The following is a 22,720-nucleotide window of genomic DNA, read 5'->3' on the forward strand; positions in this document are numbered from 1 at the left end:
TGGACAGGTGACTGCTATACACAGGGTCTATAACATGTACATTTGCTGCGGGGGATTGTTCAGTGGCTGCTATAGGCAGGTGGCTGTTCTATAAAGGTGGCCGCCAAGACAGGTTTGACTGTATGTATATATATATATATATATACTGCTCAAAAAAATTAAAGGAACACTTCAAAAACACATCAGATCTAAACTGAGGGAAAAATGATCTTGAATATGTTTCCTGATAATAAGTGGGTGATGTATTAGTAACAAAATGATGCCACATCATTTGATAGAAATGAAAATGATCACCCTATAGAGGGGGAAAATCAAAGACACCCCAAAAATGAAAGTGAAAAAATTATGCAGCAGACTGGTCCATTTGGCTAAAATGTCATTGTAGCAACTCAAAATGATTCTCAGTAGTTTGTGTGGCCCCCACGTGCTTGTACGCATGCCTGACAACGTCGCACGGATGTGACGTCAACTGCACTTGACACAGGTGGAAATCAGTCGTGCTGGAGCATGGTCACTTCATGCCAATGTGCACCATTTTCAGTCATGAATTACATGCCAAGTGCGGAATTAATGCGTAAACTCCTCTGCGTTGAGAAGAGCCAGATAAGGTGGCTTGGGCATCTGGTTAGGATGCCTCCCGGTCGCCTCCCTGTGGAGGTGTTTAAGGCACGTAGGAGGCCTCGGGGAAGACCCAGGACACGTTAGCGAGACTATGTCCCTCAGTTGACCGAGGAACGCCTCAGGATCTGCCTGGAGGGAGCTGGGCGAAGCAGCCAGGGAGAGAGAAACTTGGGTTTCTGTTCTTAGTCTGCTGCCCCCGCTCCCGGACCTTGGATAAGTGGAAGAAGATGGCCGGATGGATAAATCAGCACTTATGCTATCTGATACTAGATAATAAGCCTTAAGCATTCCTAATAATTGACAAAACACCACTGCTATTCCTAATACATGCTTAGAAATGTGTCTGGTTGTGTAACCATTAACTCTCTCGTCCAGTATGATAGACCACTCAAATCAATGATCAGGGTTACCATGGAAACAGGCAACTCTTATTAACATCCAGTGTACCGTCAAAATGACTTGAAGAAGTAATTTGAAAGTGGAGCTGTTAACTTAGTGACTCAGTTTTCATTTTTTTCTTCATAGTTTGCAAAATGTGAAATGAAAGCATATTAAAGCCACTTTGCAGGTAGGGAAAGAAGAAAAGTGAAAAGGCAAGAGTGGATAATGGCGCTGCTGGAGGTAGAAATTACCTCTCACTGCCGTGAGGATGACTGGATTATTATACATAATCATACATACTCCTGCACATTTACACACACACACACACACACACACACACACACACACACAGCTGTGCCTCGGCACTTTAACCTGCTGCTTTTATGCCTTCTTCCTCTCCTGCTGCATCTTTCCCTGTGAGCAGCCTGACTTTTTTACCTCCATCTAACCATGAAAGTGGAGTGTCTGTTGGCCAGTTTGAAACATCAGGATACATTCCAGCTCTGCGACTCTAAGACATTCAGCCCGACGCTGCCACACAGTCCTCAGAGATTCACAGGAGACACGGAGAAAGAGAGAAAGCCATTAGGGCCGCCTTCCACCACTTACGTTTTCACCATTGCAAACATTCAGAGTAGCTAAACGCTTCCACTTGAGCACAAGGCCCGTCTCTTCGCTCGTTCTCCTTCTCCTGCTCTCACAGTCAGTCTCAAAGGAGGGGAGATGAGCGGCCTTGTGGGAACTGAACGGTCTCTGCAGGGTCATGCAAGCACATCAGCAGGAGAAAAAAAAAAAGACTCAGCAAGTGCCTTGCAAAATGAAAGCTAAAGCAGCAACTAAGCAGCTGAAATGTGCCTTGCATTAAAAGTGTGAAACTTCCTTTGTAGAGACCCAATTCACGCATGCGTCTGAATCTTGTCGTAGGATTTATGCATTATTCAATGTGAAATTAAGGCAAAAAATACATTCATGATTGAGATAATGAAAATTACATGTGGTTGCTTATTAATTAATCAAGTCCTAAAATGGAATATGACCTGAATTTGAACCTCATTTTTTTGCCACCTCTCTTGAGTCTCTTGTTTTCTTTCAGTCATCAGTCTGGGACGGTCATCCTAACATTTTGAAAAGTGAAGTTCACCAGAAAAACAACTATAGCGTCTAATTTTGTACATACGTCCGAGTGTTTCTTTTTATCGTTGACCGTCATAGCTTCAGCTTTCTTCTGCTGAGGCTACATTTGGGATTTACTGTCTTTTGTCATCTTAGTTTTACGGCTGACTCTCTCTTATTGTCACAAAGTGGTGAATTTCCGAAGTGGAGGCTAATATGACATTTGAAGTCTTATGCAACGATCCTGTTTTGATGTGACAAATCTTAAGTAAGTTTGATCAAGTGTGGCATTGCTATACTGTAGCTTCTGCTTGGACTGCTTGGACTGCGACAACTGTTAAACTCAGATGGGGAGGAAAAAAAGCATCTCACGCCTCAATACTGGAGCTAAAGAGGGAAGCTGGGAACACTGAGTGTAGGTAGGATTGCAAGGTTTATAGTGTGTCTTTCTGTGTAAATATCCCATGTTACATTGCAGCTAGGGTTGCAAGTGTGGCCTATGTACGTACAAAAAAAATTATCTCGTTAAATTTGGTGGTTGCTGCTTAGGTGCGCAGTCCAGAATTTTGGGTAATTTACCCTAGTTACTCAATACAGTCACCCCTTGTCTACATGAACAATAATCCCAAATAAAAACCCAGGCTACTGTTGCAGTCATAACCCACGCCGAACTAAAACTCAACTCTGAACTCCTGACGTCACTGCCTGTTTCCTAGGGAACACATTTACTTCATCACACATGAGTATGAGTCTCATTGATGTCTTAAATGGCTTATTTACTCTTATGTATACAACCTATGATTATAGGGGTGTTATTTCCTGTCTAGAGTGCTCTAATAATGTTAAAAACCGTATTTAGAAGGTTGACAGGTGTTTTATTCTCCTAAATACGAAGATATTCCATTTATAAATAAGGAATCCCACTTTGCCGAAATTCACTTATCACTGTCGGTTCTGGAACTGCCGAGGGATCAGTGTAACATTTCCAGCCAAAAAAGCCTAAATGTAGATTCATATACCAAAATGCTCTAATTATATGCGGGGTGTTTATTTGCGTACACGGCAAACAGAACGTGGTGGTAATTGGAGGCAGCTGATAATTGGAGGAGGCTGTTATGTCCGTTGTGCACTGCCTGGTCAAAAAAAGGTCAGACATTCTGATATTGAATCTGACCGCCTTTTAGCTTTTATTGCGGCTTGCCTTCACTGTGGCATCCTTTCCACAAGCGTCTGCATTGTCGCGTCACTTCTTTCTGTCCAGGGATGCATTCATTTTTCGTCAAGATCTTGTATTAATGAGGTGCGATTCGGACCACTGCCCCACGGTCCCGCCACTTTTTAAATCATGCTTTTTAATCATTCTTAACCCAAATGTATTTTAGTTTGTTTTGTTTTTAACCTGATTTTGAGAGTTTCAGCAAAGATGAGATCATTGGCTTGGACTTTTTTGGACCAGAGAGTGAATGATTTTATATATTTGTATTTAGATTTTGATGATATTATGCAAGTTATTTTTTAAACTTGAATAATGAAATGGAGTGCACGAGAAAGTGGAACAGCAGCAACACAACCGATGTTGTAATACAGAGAAAACGTCTCAGCCAGCAGTAATACGGCGTATGAGTTCATTGTCCACGGCAGCACATCAAGTGGAACATGCATGATTCTCACACCACCAGCTGAGTAGTGCAAGCAACATTTTAAAGCGCATGCGGAGCTTTTTAAAGCCGCTGGTTGCTGACCACCCGTGATAAGATATAACCGCTCGTGGCTGACCACCCATGATGCAGCTACTGCCATCTTGTGGAGCTAGTAAGACGCTACATCTGGAGGTAGCCTACAGCCACAGCCACAGCTGTGAATGCCAGTGTATTTTGACCATTTGGAGCATTGAAAGTAACTCTACAGATAACGAGACATGCAAAAAACAGGTCAAATGTACTAAATAGACATTGGTGATTCTCCGGTCCGTGTTCCCAACGGTGCTTCCTGCATCAGCTGCCATCTTTTAGAAGATGTGCAGTCATCTGTGTTGCTCCGCTCGCCTGCTAACACATGACTCCGTCATCATTTTTCTTTCATTTAATGGCCAATTTAAATGCCCTAGTGGGAGGCCGACCGTTTGTATGAACAAGGTAGGAATACATCGAGCTGCTGACACCCCTTGGCAGCCGTCTTTTTTTAAAATGAATACGTATTCATGGCCTGCGCTCCAGTGTGTCGACAGGTGAAAAGCAGGTCGTTACTAATAATGTATTAGAACGCCTACGGCTTCTGTGAAACACCATTGTTTATCCGTCTGCAGCAACATTTGATGGCCGTCCCCGAAGAACCAGGAAGTAGCAGAAAAAATGGACAAATAAACACAAATACGGCAAAATCCCGCGCCATCCTATTCCCTCGCTGGGACGGGAGTTATTGGTGTCGCGCACATGCACAATATGACAATTAACTCAATGTTGCATCATCCAAGACGTCAAGGGCATGCCGCTGACATCTGTCTTGAGACGTTTATTCACCGTAGATGTTGTTTTCTTTCTGGTTCCGCGTTCTCTTGCTGTTAGACCTCACTTTGAAGCCACAGTGCTTTCGAAAGCGCCACTGCTGATATCAGGAAGCCCTTTTTTCTTCTTTCAAGACATAAAATTGCACATTAACCCTTAAGAGGTCCTTAAAATCCACTCTCACATCCGACCCTAACGTCAAAAAATGTCAGCTTCCATTTTAGCAGCAAGATGCTACTCCAAGATGCTTTGAATGAGCAAGAGTAGCGCCATCTGGTGGACTAATACACACATTGAAAATAGGAGGCCAGTACAGTCGTCCCTCGTTTATCACAGTTAATTGGTTCCATACCCGACAGCGATAAGTGAAGTGCCGTGGGATTCAATCTTAATAAAGGGAATAAAAGTGGGGTAAAAAATTGCATTTTCAATGTGAGATTTTTGTCTCGCAAGGAGCAAATCTTGTCATCGTTGCTATTTTAGGCTAATGCTCTCAACATAAAGCTAGGTTTCATCAGCCGTCGCTACCGAGTAACCTTCCGTCTGAGAGTTCTCTCCCCTCATCCGTTCTTAAAAGCGCCTCACATTTAATGGCCTTATTTGCGTCCCGTGAAGTATTTATATTTACAAGAGATCTCTCCGCTATTACTTATGCATGTATGCTGTTGCCACCTCGCTCAATAATTCATAACCTCCCTCCCAGGAGGTTTCAAGTCGGGAATGTTCCCAGAGTTCCGGATTGGCACCGCAGGGAAGGATTTAGGGAGGAACGGAGGAACTAGTGAAATGCTTTGTTTTATTGCGCGTGCTGAATGTGTTGCTGCATGCTGTCAGAGGCCATTGTTAGCATTGTGGAATTTCGGTTTACGTCTTCTTCAGTTAACGTTAAACGTTTATTTGATGGAATTGTAGACGGGTGACGTAGCTGACTTGCGGTTGTTAGCAAGCAAGCTAAGGACATTTTGTGATGAAAATACTTTAAAGGAAAGTGCAGGTTTTTTTATTTTGCCCATCATTCGCAATCCTTATGTGAGACATGAACACACACACATCTTTCTCTTTTTGGTGCCTTCTAAAACCAGCTAAAAAGAGGCAGCTAAGACTGCACCTATTCCTCCTATAAAGCCTTCTGAAAAAAACCTCCAAAAAGCGCCAACAACGCTCCATTTACATCATGTGACCTGCATATTAACCAAACTACGGCGTCACTGTTATTATTATTGTTATTAACATTGTTACGCCCAAGAACGACGTTCCTGGCATAGTGACGCCTCGCCACACCACAGCGGCTAGCTGCTAGCCGCTAGCCGCCTAATAATGTTTCAATTGAATTCAGTTGAAATGTGTTGAACCCTGGGCTCCAAGCCATACCTCTCCACCCCAGGAAGTTTCAACAGTTGCCCGTAAATTTCCCTTACGGTAACTTTGATTTAAAAATAATAATAATAATAATAATACTCCTCCCCAGTCCTGCGGGTGACAAAGGTGACAGTGTCCGCGCTTGAGCAGCAACAATCTGCGAGGACAAAGGTGCGGCGCTTTGGCAGTGGACAGTCGGGTCTTGCTACTCCCCTCCCAACCACCACCCAACTCTTTCCCTCATTTCCCCTTTTTTTCCAGGCAATTTCCCTTATTTTCAAACGCAAATGTTGACAGTGCACGGAGGTCATGCTAGCACGGCCTCGGTTTCCAGTCATTTCCCCCCCAGGTGCGTAGCGCACACGGCACACATCCCACGTTTTGTATCTCTCCTGTTGCTCAGACGGTTAATGAGCGAGCAACCTCGTCCCGGGGGGGTTGCATGGCATATTAAACCTGATGGAAAGGTAACGGGACGGATCAGTACGTGCACATAAATGTTGCATAACACCTGAGGCTGTGGGTTCTCCGAGCTTTTGCACGGCGTGATGACTCACGCTGTGTTAAAGGGGGGGGGGACAACAGGTCTGGGTCAAGAATGTTGTATTCTGTGCTGTTAAATTCAAAGACTGGTGCGCTTAACCTAAATGATTAGCATATGACAGCTACTTATGGGTTTTCTTGTGTTTGTGTGCCAGGCTTGTACAACTCGGCCGACAGCTGGATGATTGTGCCCAACATCAAGCAGAACCACTACACGGTGCACGGCCTGCAGAGCGGCACGCGCTACGTCTTCTTTGTCAAGGCTATCAATCAGGCGGGAAGCCGCAACAGCGAACCAGCACGACTCAAAACCAACAGTAAGTCACGTGACGCTCTTCTATGAAAGGGTAACATCCAAACTATTTTGTTTCATTCAAGTGTCCTTGACCAAAAGTGCAATAACTTCTAGTTGTGTCGTCTTTTTAACACTCAAAGTGGTTGGCTTGATTTGCTTCCAACATACTTAACAGGTTTTCATTCAACGAGTCCAAAAAGGAGTAGGAAGAAGCAGAGCTTATTTACAGAGAATGTGTTGTCATAGTTAGCATATGCACTTATGAAAGAAAAAGAAACAAATTAAGTAATTAACATAACTGTGTGATAATTTAAAATAAATACAAAATTAAAGATAAATGAATGAAAGACTGTACATTGTTTGATGTTGATGACATTGACATTTAAAAGCTGTAAGTAAAAGTTAGTTTCTAATTTAAAAAAACACGTAGTCATTCCTCGTTAATCGTGGTTCATTGGCTCCAGACTCGACCACGATAAGTGAATTTCCGCAAAGTAGGACTCAATATTAATAAACACAATATTTTCATAGTTGCAGCATAGAAAACCTGTTATGACTTTCTAAATACGGCTTTCAACATGATTAGAGCCCCGTAGACATGCAATAACACCCCTATAGTCACATTGCGCAGGCTACAGGATCACTGCAGGGATATAACAGGCCGCTGCCGCTAGCATGGCAGGCTAACTAGTTAGCCTCTCCAGTTTACTTATTCTAAACTTAAGTGTTTCAAACGGAGTGGGGCAGAAGGACAAAGAAGCCAAAAACGTACCACTTCCACACGGAATGAGAGGAGAAACCTTTTTGCATTCGATCTCAGTCGTGGCATGTCGGCTTGGCAAAGGTAATGTCATATAACGTCATGTCTCATAACGTTACTGACGCCTGTTAATGACACCACCGAAGTGCATCACGAGTCTTGGCGGGAATGCACTTATCGCAGTCGGGTGTGGAACCACTTAACCGCGATAAACGAGGGATTACTGTACTGCTATTTATTCTGCTTTAATAGCTAGGAATTGTAATTCTCTTATGTAATGTGTGAGGATTAATTCATACTTGGCAGCATATCATAGCAATTCCCAGATAGCATTTTGGATTTGTTCCACCAAAACAGCGAGTCTTTTTCAAGAGGCTGTTCGGATGAGTGGACTGTTATTCCTCGTGTCTTTCACATGTGGCTGTCACTTGCGTTTTGGCGTCCTTTCTTTTTCACATCATTCCACTGTTGTTGCTGGCACACACACGCACACACACACACACGCACACAGACACACGCACACACACGCACACTGAACAGAAATGATCTTCCACTGACACCTTCTTTATCGTCTTTAGGCTTTGTTTGTTTCGTTGTGTGTTTTCTTCAGCAGAATCTTGTCAAATGAAGCATCAAAAAAAAAAGTACAAATTCAAATAGAAATTGAAAGTAAAGAAAATAGAAGTATAAAGTATGAAAAACATGTGCAAGGAGGGGATTTGTTGACCGTTGGCGTGAATTGCAGCGCCACCGTGGTCAACACGCATTTTTGACAGAGAGAAGATATGAAACACGATAAACCCAGTAAGTAGCGCAGCACTTGGGGTTAAAAACTCAGCGACGTGGCTTTATTTTTAGAACGTTAAATTGCAAAAGTAGTTCAGTGGAGCTTAAATGGAGTTGATATGATGACTCCGCTGAGCTCCTGTCAGCAGTCGAGCTGCCGCATTGAGGATTAACTGTAATCTGAACACACCGCTGAGTAAAACAACATGAAATGCGCAAAAAGGGTTGCAAGTTTTTCCAACTTTTCTGTTAGAAGTGGCCCGTAAACACCAAAATACTTCTTTTTTTCCCCCATCTTCAGTGGAGACTTCAAGGTCATACACAATGTTAGAGTTTAGATGAAATAAGAGTACAATCATAGTAGTACAACCTCCTAAATCAAATACCCCACCAAATATTTGCAGTTTAACCAGAGGAAATAACTCACAATTTTGATGACTTTGCACTTCTCTATATTATATCAGGCATTGACTTTGACATCCATGACTCAGGACTTAAACACTTTTCCCACAGAATCGTCCTCATTGAATGCATCTGTTAGCATCCAATCGGGTTTAAGAACAATAAACGAATGTGTGGATTACATCAGTCCTGAAATCACTCTTTTTCTGTGCCCATTATTTTATTTAAAAAATACAATCATTCAAAATGTATTCATTGTGGCCGAGCGGTTAGCATGTTGGCCACACACTCAGGAGGTCGGGAAGACCTGGGTTCCAATCTCCGCTTGGGCATCTGTGTGTGGAGTTTGCATGTTCTCCCCGTGCGTGGGTGACTTTTCTCCGGGTACTCCGGTTTCCTCCCACTTTCCAAAAACATGCACGTTAGGTGAATTGGCTACTCTAAAAAGTTAACACTTAGTTTAGCATTCGTTTCTACGTATGTGAAATCAATGCACCCAGGAAGGAACTTGGACTTGAGATTAAAGACTTGAGACTTGCAAAACACTGCCTTGCTCCCCCCTCTTATGCTAACCCAAGAACCAGACACAGGAAGGGTCTGGCTGTTCTGTATTACAATGAATTCATAAATATCCACTGCAACCGCTGAAATCATCAACGCTAGTGGCTAGATTTTATTACTAATTATTTAGTTACGTAAAGAAAAAATACACAGCAGCTAAAACGTCAAAGACACTTTTTCATCTGTCCTTTTTCCACATTTCTGTTGCATGCATTTTAAGCCCTCGCCCCGCGCGTGAGATAGACGCTGCCATCTGTCTCGTTCATTTCAAGTCACCAGTCTTTTAAAATTTCCCCCCCCAAAACGTGTCCCCCCACCCGCCTCCCTGCGGGATGTGCCCGTTCTTGAACACTTATTTTCATGGCATTAAAGTGGATTAGCACCAGAGTGACGTGGCTGTGACATGCAGCCGAGGAGCATTTACTGGAGGTGAGGCGCAGGTTATCCACCGCATTTTGCCAGTGATGCTTATGACTGTATGACTGCATGAGTTATGATACACACAATGTCCTGTATATCATCTTTATGTGGCGGGAAATGATGACTATTTTTAGATGGCCTCCCTGCAAATGAATCATTGACAGCTGCATTTTCATGAGAACAGGCACTCATATGGCGACATCAATAAATGATTATGTTGTCTTGTAATTAAAAAGTTGCCATTTACTCCATAATCGTGTTTATTATTGAAGTGGAGGTACATTAATCGCTCTAGTCTAACCTCCAAGGACACCCTTTGAAAGAAAAGACGATTCCCAAAAAGCGGACTTGTTTTGTCAAATCTTTCATAGTCACGCTTGGTGTTTAATCTCCTGCACTTTCATCCCAGGCATGCTGTCCTCTGATCCTCTGGGCTGCGACATACGATCTCCTTGTGTCCACATTTCCGTCCATCTTCCCTCCCTCGGTGCCATCTGCCACTTTAGCCTGGAGAAAACTTTGCAACCTTGGCTGAGCAAACACATTTGGCAGGAAATTCAGCTTTCTGACTGTAACATAATAGAGAAAAGCGCACTGCTATCCTGTCCTGTGATGATTTAATGGGGTTTTGGGCAAGTACCGATCAGCACTTCCTTCATTTTCTTACAGGCATAGGTTGTGTTTAAGTTTTGGTTATGATGCTCTGCTGGTACGGTTCGTTTGGCCAAGTGTGTGGACGTGTTCATCCGATCCCTGATGTACACCAAACAAGTGGATCGAGACCGCTTGACAGGTGCGTCTCGGTCCACTTGCAAGTTAACTCTTGTGCGCTACAAGGACCGAAAGCACAGACCAGCATTAAAATGAGAAAAAAAGCATGCAGAAATGACAAAATATCCAAGCATTTTCTAGCCAGCCGCCACAGACAAACAACCATTCACACCTACCAACAATTTAGAGTCTCCAATGAATCTAACATGCATATTTTGGGGGAAAACCCACTCAGAGATGTTTGAACACGGATCTCCTGACTGTGAGGCCAACATGATAACCACTAAGCCACCATGCGGCCGAAATGATTAATATGTTGGAAGTGTGGTCTCGCTGCTGTCTGTTGCTGTGTGGCGTGCCAGTGGCACTCTTTCAAAGTATGTTTTACAAGCTCTTTTTAAAATCCAAGCTGGAAGATATAGTAGAATTTAAAAATCCATCCATTGGCTTTCTTACCGATATCCGATACTGTCTTGCAGTTCATTACCGGTACCGATACCAACAGATACGGATATAGGCAGCAGCTCTTCTACTCTAATACAGTGGAACCTTGGTTGGTGTCATTAATTCGCTCCAGAAGGTCTGACTTTCCCCCATAAGAAATCATGTAAATTCAAGGAATCTGTTCCAGAAAGCAGATGCCGTACTCTCCTCCCCCCACCCCCCACCCCCCCAAAAATACATATACTGTGGATATACATATATACTGTATATGCAGAAGATGCTTGAAAGAGTTGTGGAACCATTCACTTACCTGAAGTAGGAACTCATGATTGAATAGCACCTGTGATTTAACACCGGAAAGGCTTTTTAAGGTTCTAGATTGTTTCCACACATCTGCTGTCTCATGCAACACAGAGTACTTGATTGAAACGACGCTTAAAACCACGTTGTTCCACTCTAAAGGCTTTCCAAGCTTTTTAGGTCACTCAAGGCTCAAACACAGACTGAGGCTTAATGCAAGCGCTCCGCTATTGTTGATGAAAGTTTCACTGCGCTCAAAGCTGTGCTCCCCGCTCAGAAAGTGTCACAGCATCCCAAAGCATGTATGAATTAAGTATGATGAAGAGGAAGGTGGACAAGTGTGTGACCTTTTACTGCTGTGACCCGTAGTTCTCCACCGGCCCATCCACTCGCATCCTAAAGTGGCGCGAGGAGCGTATAAATGGAGTCGGAGAGCACGAAGGTGGATGACAGAAAGAGTGAGAACACAGAGCGCACTGCAGACACCAAATAGCTCTTTGCAGGGAGGAGTGTCTGTAGACGCGAGTGCCCTCAATCTTCGGCTTTGTAGCCATGAATACTGTCCGCTCCTCAGTCGCCCGCACAGGTGGAGAAAATAAGTTGAGCTGCGGGGGATGAATTTATCTCGACACGACATTGTGGCTTTGCAGTTGAATCATTTCATTGTATAGACCAGGGGTCCCCAACCACTGGGCGGGAAGCTTTCAGGTGCAATGATAAATTAAAAGAAATACACTTGTAAATACTGTAACTACATCTAATTTTATGAAAATGCATATCAATTTTGGAAATAAGGGCCATTATTGTATTTAAAAAATAATATAAAGTTACAAATCCCATAGTTTTGGCATTTTTTATGTTTGTTGCAAACGGCGGCCCGTCCCACTTTGTTGGACGGTCCCCAAACGCACCATCGTGTGTGTGTGCTGTCGTTCTCTCATGCCGCACAGATAGACTACTATACTGTATTTTTACCGTTTTCCCTCATATTTGGTCTCAAATGCTGATACTGTGTGGGAATGCGTGACGGTACGTTTTGATGACCTTACTGAGTGCCGATGTGCACATTTGTCTCAAGTTAATTCATGCTAGCACGCTGCCTTTTACCACACACGTCAAACAGCCATGTAATCATCTCCCTGAAAAACAAACTCCAGGCTTGTACTGGTGGATGGTGGGTCTGCATTCATTTTGTGCTTTTAATTTCATGTTGTTCATGTCTTAGTTTTACACAACCCATCATAAATCAGATACATTAGATCGCTATAATGTACCAACTTTTTGTACCAACGATTTTTATACTATTTGGCACAATCCTGAATTCAATTTGATGCATGTGTTGGAGTAATAAATAAAATAATAGTAAATATCTTTATTAAATAGAAATCTGTCCTGCTTAAAGGGATAGTTTGCATTTTTTTTACATGAAGTTGTCTGACGTCCAGTTCTGGTCAGATTTCGGTGATGAAGAACGTAGTTCCAGGTAGTCGCTGGGGTTGCACAAGTAAGGCGGGGGACGAATATAACCCCGAGTGATTGGTGAGGTCGGATTTTTTCGAGTAGGCTTTTTATGAAGCAAATGTGTTACTCCTTTGAACGCATATTGTTCTGGGAAAGCCAAACTCCTTACTTAAATATACCCAGCAAATAAGCGGAACTACGTTCCTTGTCACGGACATCAGACCAGAACTGGACTCGCAGGACCAAGTGGGGGGGTAAGTTGATGTCGCACACTGCTGATGGGGGTCATACCACTTCATTTCAAAAAACCTGAACTATCCCTTTAAGAACTTCAAGGAGAAAGCGAGGGACAGGCTTCTTGAGACGTCATCTGTACTTCTGTGAAGAAGGTGTCGGACGTTTTGCTCCTCATCTGAAGAGCTTCGTCAGCGAACTAACAAGTGCTGGTAGCCTGGGCCTTAAATACAGTAAGACACCTTCTTCACAGAAGTACAGATGACATCTCAAGAAGCCTTTCCCTCGTTGGACAACTCCTGTACGACTGAGAGCCTACACAGATTCAAGGAGAGGTTGAATTGTGATAAACAAAGTCCAGCAAGCATCTGGACTCTCTCTCTCCACCTTCTGCACCACCAGTGCAGTGCTTGCTCAGGAATGGTAGCAGGCAGGCGTGAGTGCCTCTTCTCGCATAGTGACACTTTTGGAAGATGGTCCGCTGTCAAGAAGGGCGCAAAGAAGCCACTTCTCTCCAGGAAAAGCATCAGGGACAGACTGGTACTCTGCAAAAGACGCAGGTATTGGACTCCTGAAGACTGGGGTTAAACCATTTTCTCTTATGAATCTGATTTTTTGGGGGGGGCATCAAGAAAAAAGCTTGTCCAGAAAAGAAAAGGTGAGCATTACCATCAGTCGTGTGCCAAGCCAACAGTAAAGCATCCTGAAATCATTCATGCGTGGGGTTGCTTCTCAGCCAAGGCAGTGGGCTCACTCACAATGTAGCCTCCGAACACAACCACCAATGAAAGAATGGTACCAAAACAGCCCCTGAAAGAAACTTCTCCCAACCATCCCAGGACAGTTTGGTGACTAACAATGTCTTTTCCAAAAGCAAAAGCCATAACTAAGTGGCTTGGGGAACAACATAGTAACATCCGTCAAAAACATCTAAAAACACTAAAGCAGAAAAGTTTGTGAAACCCATACTGGCATTCTCCAAACGTTTGGCCACGACTGTGTGGACTGTATGAAAGGAGGTACTGTACATACGGGTACGGTATGTGAGGTAGCCGGTATCAAAGGTCAGACTGCAGCAAGTTCTTCATGCTGTCGGTTTTTGACTCATTTTTGTACAATTTACGAGGCTTATGTTTCTTTGTCGAACTGACTCATTTTAAAGGATATGTGCTCACACATTTCAGTGTGATTTATTTTATGTCAGATCCGGGATTCTTTTGATTTTGACTAAAAGCAGTGAGGGGTTTGTTTTTTTTTGTTTTTTCCTTCTGATGTTCCTCATTGTTCACCAGCGTTTGCTTTGCGAGGACTGCAGCAGTGTTCTTGCTCGTTAAAGAGCCGCAGAGTTGATTTTCTATTCACCAAGCCAGCATTTTCTCATTAATGACTTGCAAATTTCACTTCGCTCTAAAAAGCATCAGAAAATCTCCTAAGAAAAGGGAAAAATAACAGCTAAGTAAGCCTTGCTAATAGATTTAACTGCCATTTTTATACTCTAAAATGAACATAAAAAGTCAAGCTTCTCGCTGGCTAAATAGCAGTCATGTAGTTTGGGTTCAAATCATCGAGCATATTTGTGAAACTGAATGAAGCTGACATCAGAGTTCGGTCACAACTTAACTTTAACTTCTTATTTAAATCTGGCTTTTAATGAGCCGCGTGTCTGACTCCTTGATGAATTCATGAACGTGATAAACAAAGTTGAAAGAAGGGTAGGGTGTATTTTAGACCGTGTTGCCAGCCTCGTGCTGAGAGGGCTGCAGCTCAGTGGATATCCGGCCGTGCAGAACAGGAAGTGTGCTCCTTTTCATCACGTCTGGCTTGGCTGCATACTCAGGTGGAAGTTCAATACAGGATGCAGATAGATTTTTTTTTCCAGTCAAAAGCGGAATGTGGTTAAGTCAAAAATAACATTTTTGATATTTTCATTTCCATGCCCATGAGTGTGTCCATATGTGCCCTGTGCCTGGCTGGTGACCAGCCTAAGTGTACCTCTCTGGGAGCGGCTGAGCAAATACCTACAGTACCTCCACACATTACTAGTACATCCAGGTTGTATTGTACTTGTACACATTCCATTTCTAATACATTAGAAACAAAGAGGCTGACAGGCAAACATCAGGCTGTTGACTTAAGAAGATTACCGCCGCGTATGGATGTAAACTGTGTGTGTGTCCCGGGCCTCTACTTTGACTAAGCCCGAGGAACCAGGTTGAAAATATCTCACGTGAAGGTGCCCCAGGGGGTACACACACCTTCACTTCCTCCAAAAGAGGCTGCAATAATATTTACCCAGCATGCATCCCCCCCATGCCAGGCACCAGGCTGTAACGTGCAGCCCTTTCGGTAAACAGCAGGCAGTGGAGAGGGGAGAGAAGATGATGGTGACCGTTATGAAGTGTTGAGGGAGAGAAGACAAATATTTCATTTCACATCTCTGGCATGGAGCCACAAATGCATTCCTCAGAAGGCATAGGACGTTGTTTTTTATTTTTGTATTTTTTACAAGCATGAGAGACTTAACATTATAGGAGAAACTCTTGTGTTGGCTGAGCAGGATGTGGTTGCCGAAACAAAAACATCTTGTGTAGATTTTGAGTTGTCCTCAATGGTAAATACCAGAGGTGAGGACAATCTTACACTATTTTGATGGTTTTGGACTCGACTTGACAGTTTCACCAAAGACTTGGAACTCGTCTTGGACTTTGACATCAGATATGTTTGATTTACATTAAATGATAATAAAAGAATAGCAGTAGAACCTCCTATTTAAGAGTAGTAATTAAGAGTAGTAATTAATAGTAGTAATTAAATGATAATAAAAGAATAGCAGTAGAGCCTCCTATTTGAGAGTAGTAATTAATAGTAGTAATTAAATGATACTAAAAGAATAGCAGTAGAACCTCCTATTTGAGAGTAGTAATTAAGAGTAGTAATTAAATGATACTAAAAGAATAGCAGTAGAACCTCCTATTTAAGAGTAGTAATTAAGAGTAGTAATTAATAGTAGTAATTAAATGATAATAAAAGAATAGCAATAGAACCTCCTATTTAAGAGTAGTAATTAATAGTAGTAATTAAATGATAATAAAAGAATAGCAGTAGAACCTCCTATTTAAGAGTAGTAATTAAGAGTAGTAATTAACAGTAGTAATTAAATGATAATAAAAGAATAGCAATAGAACCTCCTATTTAAGAGTAGTAATTAATAGCAGTAATTAAATGATAATAAAAGAATAGCAGTAGAACCTCCTATTTAAGAGTAGTAATTAAGAGTAGTAATTAATAGTAGTAATTAAATGATAATAAAAGAATAGCAGTAGAACCTCCTATGCCAAATACCACCCCCAAATAGTTTAACGCAGTTCAACCACAGCAAAAACTCCTAAATTGGAGGACTCTGCACTTCTCTATATTATGAAAGACCTGACTTGGACTTTGACATCCATTACTCAGGACTTGACTCAGACTTCAGTCCCTCGTCCCAAGCATCAGTAAGTAAAAGCTGAGTGGCGTGCTGCCATGTGATACTTTACAGGGTGGAGGAACATGTAGAGCGTGGGCATTTTGGCTCAAGAGCTCATTGTGTCTCCTGCTGTTTTTATGTCTTTGACTATTAGAACAATTGAATAGATAGCATGAGTGGCGCTGACTGTCATGCCGAATACAACTGATGGGCTAAATATATCCCATCATTGCAACTTTTTCAACTAGGACCCAGTGGAATGAAGTTGGATTGAAATTGGCTTTTGAATCCCCCAGTACAGGCCTGTTTTGTTTATGTCCTATTTTCCTCCATCACACACTTTCTTTTGATGCATGTTACTAGTTTCCAATAAAGCCCTTCCAGCCTCTAACAATGCACTGCTTCAAGGCCGACCACCTCAGTAGACTGTTAGCTGTAATTGCCGTGGTACTGGGACTGCTTCTGTGTGTTATGAAAGGAAATAACCAGTAGAACTTTAGCCACAAGCTCTGCAGCGGCACCCCTACTTTCATACGCCACGTTTTTTGGTGCATTCGGTTTTTGCTGTAAAATATTGTTGTGGTTCTCGTACGCTGTCTCGGTCATCGTACGGCCAAACAGGGCGCCTCACAAACCAGTCAGTTTACCCGTGAATCGATTGCCTAAACAAAACATCTACGTGTTGGTTGCTCATTCTCTGTGACGAATGGATGGTGGTTATTTTGGAGTTTAGACCAGGGGTCACCAACGTGGTGCCCGCTGATTCTGGGTAGGGAATCCTTTATTTGTTCATAGACGCATATATGACAGGACACATATACAAACAACCATTCACACTCATATTCACACGTCTGGAATTAACCCAACGGGCATCTTTTTGGGATATAAGAGGAAGCTGAAACACCCGGAGAAAACTCATGCACGAGGACAACATGCAAACTCCTCTCAGAGATGCCCAAATGGAGATCTCCAGACTGTGAGGCCAACATGCTAACTGTGCAGCCCCATTCTGCATCCTTCGACCATAAATCACAATGAACGATATTCTGGATCTGGGCTTTTCAAAGTGTGTCCCCTGGGAGGCACCAGAAGACCTCAGGGGAGGCGCACTAGCTAGAGAAAAATTAAGAAAAACATAGAAAGAATTGACACTTTGCACTGTTGGATCTTAAAGAAGTTCTAAGTAGAGCTTCAAAATGCAAAAAGAAGAATGTTTTGGGTAAACAAACAATTCATTGCAAAGAAGCATGAAAGTGAAAGAGGCTGTTCATCAGCTGATCAAAAGTTGAAGAGCACAGCCTTTAAAAGGCAAAAATCTTGGCAAAAATGTGGATTGAATGTGATTTAGTGTCAGGTGTTCACACTGTCGTCATCTCTTGATAGCAAAGGCAAAAAAGCTTTCTGTCTTTGAATGCGGTGGGATTGTTGAGCTGCATAAGCGAGGCCTCCCGCAGCGTACCATTGCTGCTGAGGTTGGACGCAGGAAGACGGTCATTTCAAACTTCTTCAAAGGTCTAGAGGCTTATGGAAAAAAAAGTCAACTTAAAAAAATGACAACAAAAAATGTCAGCAGCCCCGAGCCGGAGAATCCGTCAAGACAGGGGACCATCCTCGGCCCGAATGAAGGTTGTTACTGGTGCCGAGCGCAGTCCAATAACCATCAGACGCCATCTGCCAGAGAAGGCTTTTAAGAAGGAAAAGCTCTTCAAAAGCCTTGTTTCCTTCAACGCCACAAAAGTGCCCGTTTAGAATTTGCAGGAGAGCACCAAACACGGGACATTGAAAGGTGGAAGGAAGTTTTATTCTCCCTTGACAGTCCTGATGGCTTCCAACGTTACTGGCATGACAAGGAGATCCCACCTGAGATGTTTTCCACACGGCACAGTTGATGATCCTTCAGTGGAACAATGGAGCTTCAGATTGTGCAGGGGCATGAAACGGCAGCTGGCTATGTGGAGATGTTGCAGGGGGCATCCCTCATGACTGAAGGCCCTCGTCTGTGTGGTCATGACTGGCTTTTTCAACAGGACAACGCTGCACCTCACAAAGGACTTCCTCCAGAGGAATAAGATCACTCTTTTGGACCATCCTGCGTGTTTCCTCATCGAAATCCAATGGAGAACATTTGGGGATGGATTTACAAACATAGACATCAGTTCCAGACTCAATACTGTTAAAAACAATGCGTGTTGCTTGCAGCCTGCTGTTGTTCATGACCACTTCGTGGTTGTTTGGTCTCATTTTGGTGGACGGCGTGTGTTTTGTCCTCACGTTTGTCGTGTCTTTCCTCGCCCAACCTCGGGCGCGGCCCCGGCTCTCGGGAGTCGTCCCCCTGGAAAGGCATGACAGAGAGCCCCAGTGTTTGCAAGAGGCTGCGCTGGCAGCGATAAGCAGTTCAAAGAAGCGAGCGCATTAATGTAATTGGCTGCCAGCAGCACACTGGCCTCGTCCTCTCACATCCCACAAGCAGTTTCACTCAGCAGGCGGATTATTGGAGGGGCGAGCGTGCGACAGGATGAGATTGAGAGGACGGGGTGTGGGTGGGGGGGGGGGGGGGGGGGGCGAGGGCTTGGGTGACAGTGAGGATGGGGGGCTCATTGTGTCTCATTAAGCCGTGGGAGGCAACGAGAGAGAGGTGTCAGAGTTAAATGTCGGGTCTAAGAGGGATGCTGCTGACCTCATAGAAGTCTGTCGATCCTCTTCCTGGTATTATCCCCTCAACTTCTGCCTTCTAACTGTCTCTCACCTCATTTTCCCTCTCTGTTTTCCACCCAAATTATTGGTGTTATCATGTGAATGCTGAAAATGAAGCATGAAGAATGGCACGCAGAAGCGTGGAAACCCACTACCATATTTCTACTGTTAACATAAATGGCGTGTTGGTCTTTATGCGGCACCATTTTCATTTCTGGGACGGTTACATTGTGAATCAAACCGCTAACAGTTCATTCTTTGAAGAAAAGTGGAAGAACAACATATTTCTTTGTTTGTCCATGCATTTGTTCAGCCTCGGTCGCAACCGGTCGTACGGGCTCCAACGGCTGGTCTGCGTGCAAAAAGAGGGTGCGCGTGTGACGTAGACTGGCCACAGACCAGCCGCAGAGGTTCGTACGTTTGTACATTTTTTTCAGGCTGCGAGACAAATTTGCGCACTTTGTACGTCTTTGTACGTCGTCCGTACGGCCAACGTGTCTTTCGTACGATTTTCCGGTGTCAGGTTTGGCCAACATGTACATTTTTTCCTACACCTCTACGCAAAGTTTTGTGGCCATGCAGCTTTTTCAGCAGCGCTGCTGTGTGTACAAAATAAAAATAAATATCTACACAGTGGAACCTCGGTTAGCGTCGGCTCTGGTTAGCGTGCTTTTCAGTTAACGCTGAAAACTGACACCACAATTTTGGCTCGGGTTGCATGCATTCTCTGGTCCAACTGTGTTCTTAATGTACTTTTTACAAAACGTTCTTCCTTGTTAGCATCCTATCAGCCAGCTAACAAAATGGCAACCGGAACCGGAAGTGCTGTACTTTATCTCGCCCGTCTGTGATGTCCTCTCAACACAAAATACCTTTTCATAGTTTTACATGCATGCAAAACAATTCTAAATGCATATAAATGATGAATGAAAGGGATAAATGAACATTTAAGGTTACTTTTACCTTCATTGAAGACGTGATTCTTGATGCTGTTGTTCCCAAAGACGCGATGTGGCAGAGAGATCAACTACCACCACCTTCTTGTTTTGCCATGAGTTATTTCTAGGATTCAGTCGTGTTTCTCACCTCCAAGGAGCCAAAGAAACTTTCAAGTGCCAGCATTTTCACAAAGAAGGTGAGAAACACTATTGAATTCAATAAATAACTCAAAAAACTTCCCACTCGTACTTCTGAAAGCCTCAAGGGGTAGGGGTGTCCAAAGTGTGGCCCGCTACTGGCCCGCAGCACATTCTTAACAATAAAACTAAACAAAAAAAAAAGTCAGCAGTAATTTTACATGAATAAAGTCAAAATATTAAGAGAACAGTCATCATTTCACAAGAAAGTAAAAAGGAGAGGAAACTTAGTGTCATTTTAGAAGCATAAACTTGAAATATTAAAGAAAAGTGTTTTTTAATTGATGACAGACAAACAAAACAAAGAATAAAATTTTAATTTTTAGAAAATTAGGCTGGGGAAAAAGTTATAATAATACGGGACTAAAGTCATAATATTCCAAGAAGAAAGGTCAAATATTTGTTTTTGTTTTTTTAAGCAACACCAGAAATGTTACGTAAATAAAGTCAAAACATGAAGAAAAAAAATCATATTCTAACAAGGAAAAAAGTTGTGATTTTCTAAGAATAAACTCGTAATATGATGACGAAAAATATTGTCATTTTTGTAGCATAGAGTTGAAATATTAAAGAAAAAAGAGGAAAGTAAAAAAAAATGTTGGAAAATTTTTAAAAAAACATCAGAAATGGAAAAACTGTCATTTTATTAGAGTAAAGTCAAGCACATGAGGAAAAAAGTGCCAATTTTAAGCTAATAAACTCATAATATGATGGGCCAACATAAAGTCATTTTAGTAGTATTTCAGCTACATGACAAAGCCTTGATGCAGTTTTTGGCATCCATCCATCCACCTTCTATGCCGCTTATCCTCACCAGGGTCGCGGGGGTATGCTGGAGCCTATCCCAGCTGACTTTTGGGCGAGAAGCAGTTTTCTTCGTGAAATACATACAACGTCTTAGAATGTCTACATGTGTTGCTTTCCAAAAATATCAAAGCGGCAACGTTGCCTCCTTTCATTTTTCACTATGTGGCCGTCGCTGGAAAAGGTTTGGACACCCCTGCTTGTAAAAAATACCAAAAATAAAGACAATAGCTATTTTTAGCTGCAATCCAGTGGCAGCATTTCTACCCCTGCATCTCATCTCCAAGCGAAAGTTTCCTTCTGCTAATTTCCGAGTCTGTGTGATGGCAGGCACAGAGGCGGGCGCCGGCTCTCTCAAGAATGTTTTCTCCAAAGGCTGCCAGAAGCTTTGAAGTTTGGACTTGCACCCCTCGTATTGCAAACAATTTTCCCCTGCTGTCTCTCTCCTTGAGCTTTCCCGCAAACGCTTCTCACCCCACTTTTTGTTTAGATTTCTCCGAACATTTCTTGGCTCGTCCACATGATGGAGACAAAAATAACAACAGACCAGCGGGTGTTGCGCTCCACCAAGGATATACAGGAGGGGAAATGCTACTAAAATCACATTTTTTTCTTAATATTTTGACTTTATTCTCATAAAATGACAGCTGTTCTTTCCGTTTCTGCTGTTTTGTAAACATTTTCTAACTATTTCAACCTTCATCTTGTAAATTTTCATCTTGTAATAATGACTTTATTCCCATAATATTTGTACTTTGTTCTCATATTAGAACTTTCTTCCAAACCTAATTTTACAAGAAATTGATTTGTTTTGCTTGTTTCTAAGAAGAATACGTCTTTTAAAGAAATTCAGTCATTTGGTGGTCATTTTCTTGGTCTTCCTACTTGATCCATTTCTTCTGGAGTCTTGGCAGACGTCCGTAGACCCACTCAGAGTTTCCACAAACCACTGAGCAGTGCAATTGGCAAAAAGATCTTTGATGTCACAGGTGTCAAACTCAGGGCCCGGGGGCCATATCTGGCCCGCCACATCATTTTATGTGGCCCACCAATAATAAATCACTTCATCTTTCTCGCAAAATGTATTTGTTCTTTCAATTTTAATGGAATTTTGACTTGGGTCTTCAAAACCAGGGGTGTCCAAATTGCGGTAGCTCCCGCGAAAAAAGCAAGCAACGTCTTTGGCATTGAAAGAGTTAATATTTCAGTTCTATGCTAGTGAAATGACACTATTTGTCCTCTTATTCTGCTTATTCTCGTAAAATTGTGCCTTTTTTTCTGGGTAGAATACAACTTTATTTAATATTTGGCCTCCATTCTTGTCAAATCACATGCGTTCGTTCAATAAAAACTATTTAAACTTTCAACTTGTTACATTTTCTTCTTGCAACTATGACTTTATTCTCATAACAGTATTATCTTTTTCCTTCATATAATGACAACTTTTTGTTTTGTTTCTCATAATACTGCGTCTTTAAAAAAAGTTTTTTCCTTGTAATGTTTCAACTTTATGCTTTTGAAATATTATTTTTCCTCATAATATTACAAGCTTATTCTCACAAAATTGCAACTTTTTTTCTGATTGGAATACGACTTTTTTCTCTTAATATTTTGACTTTATTCTCCTAAAAATCCAGCTGTTTTTTTTCCTCACATTTCTGTCGT

General features: G+C 42.4%; 1 protein-coding gene across 7 annotated transcripts in view; it reads left to right on the forward strand.

Annotated features, from left to right (window-relative positions):
* The window catches only part of mid2 (midline 2), a 146,444-nt gene that overhangs the window by 117,577 nt on the left and 6,147 nt on the right, over nucleotides 1-22,720 (forward strand). For all 7 annotated transcript variants that reach the window (XM_054792557.1, XM_054792555.1, XM_054792554.1 and 4 more), the window contains one exon: nucleotides 6,677-6,838. In XM_054792557.1, the coding sequence (XP_054648532.1) occupies nucleotides 6,677-6,838 (162 nt within the window). The remainder of the gene's footprint in view (nucleotides 1-6,676; nucleotides 6,839-22,720) is intronic.

Source organism: Dunckerocampus dactyliophorus, chromosome 11, assembly GCF_027744805.1.
Source record: "Dunckerocampus dactyliophorus isolate RoL2022-P2 chromosome 11, RoL_Ddac_1.1, whole genome shotgun sequence".
NCBI lineage: Eukaryota > Metazoa > Chordata > Actinopteri > Syngnathiformes > Syngnathidae > Dunckerocampus > Dunckerocampus dactyliophorus.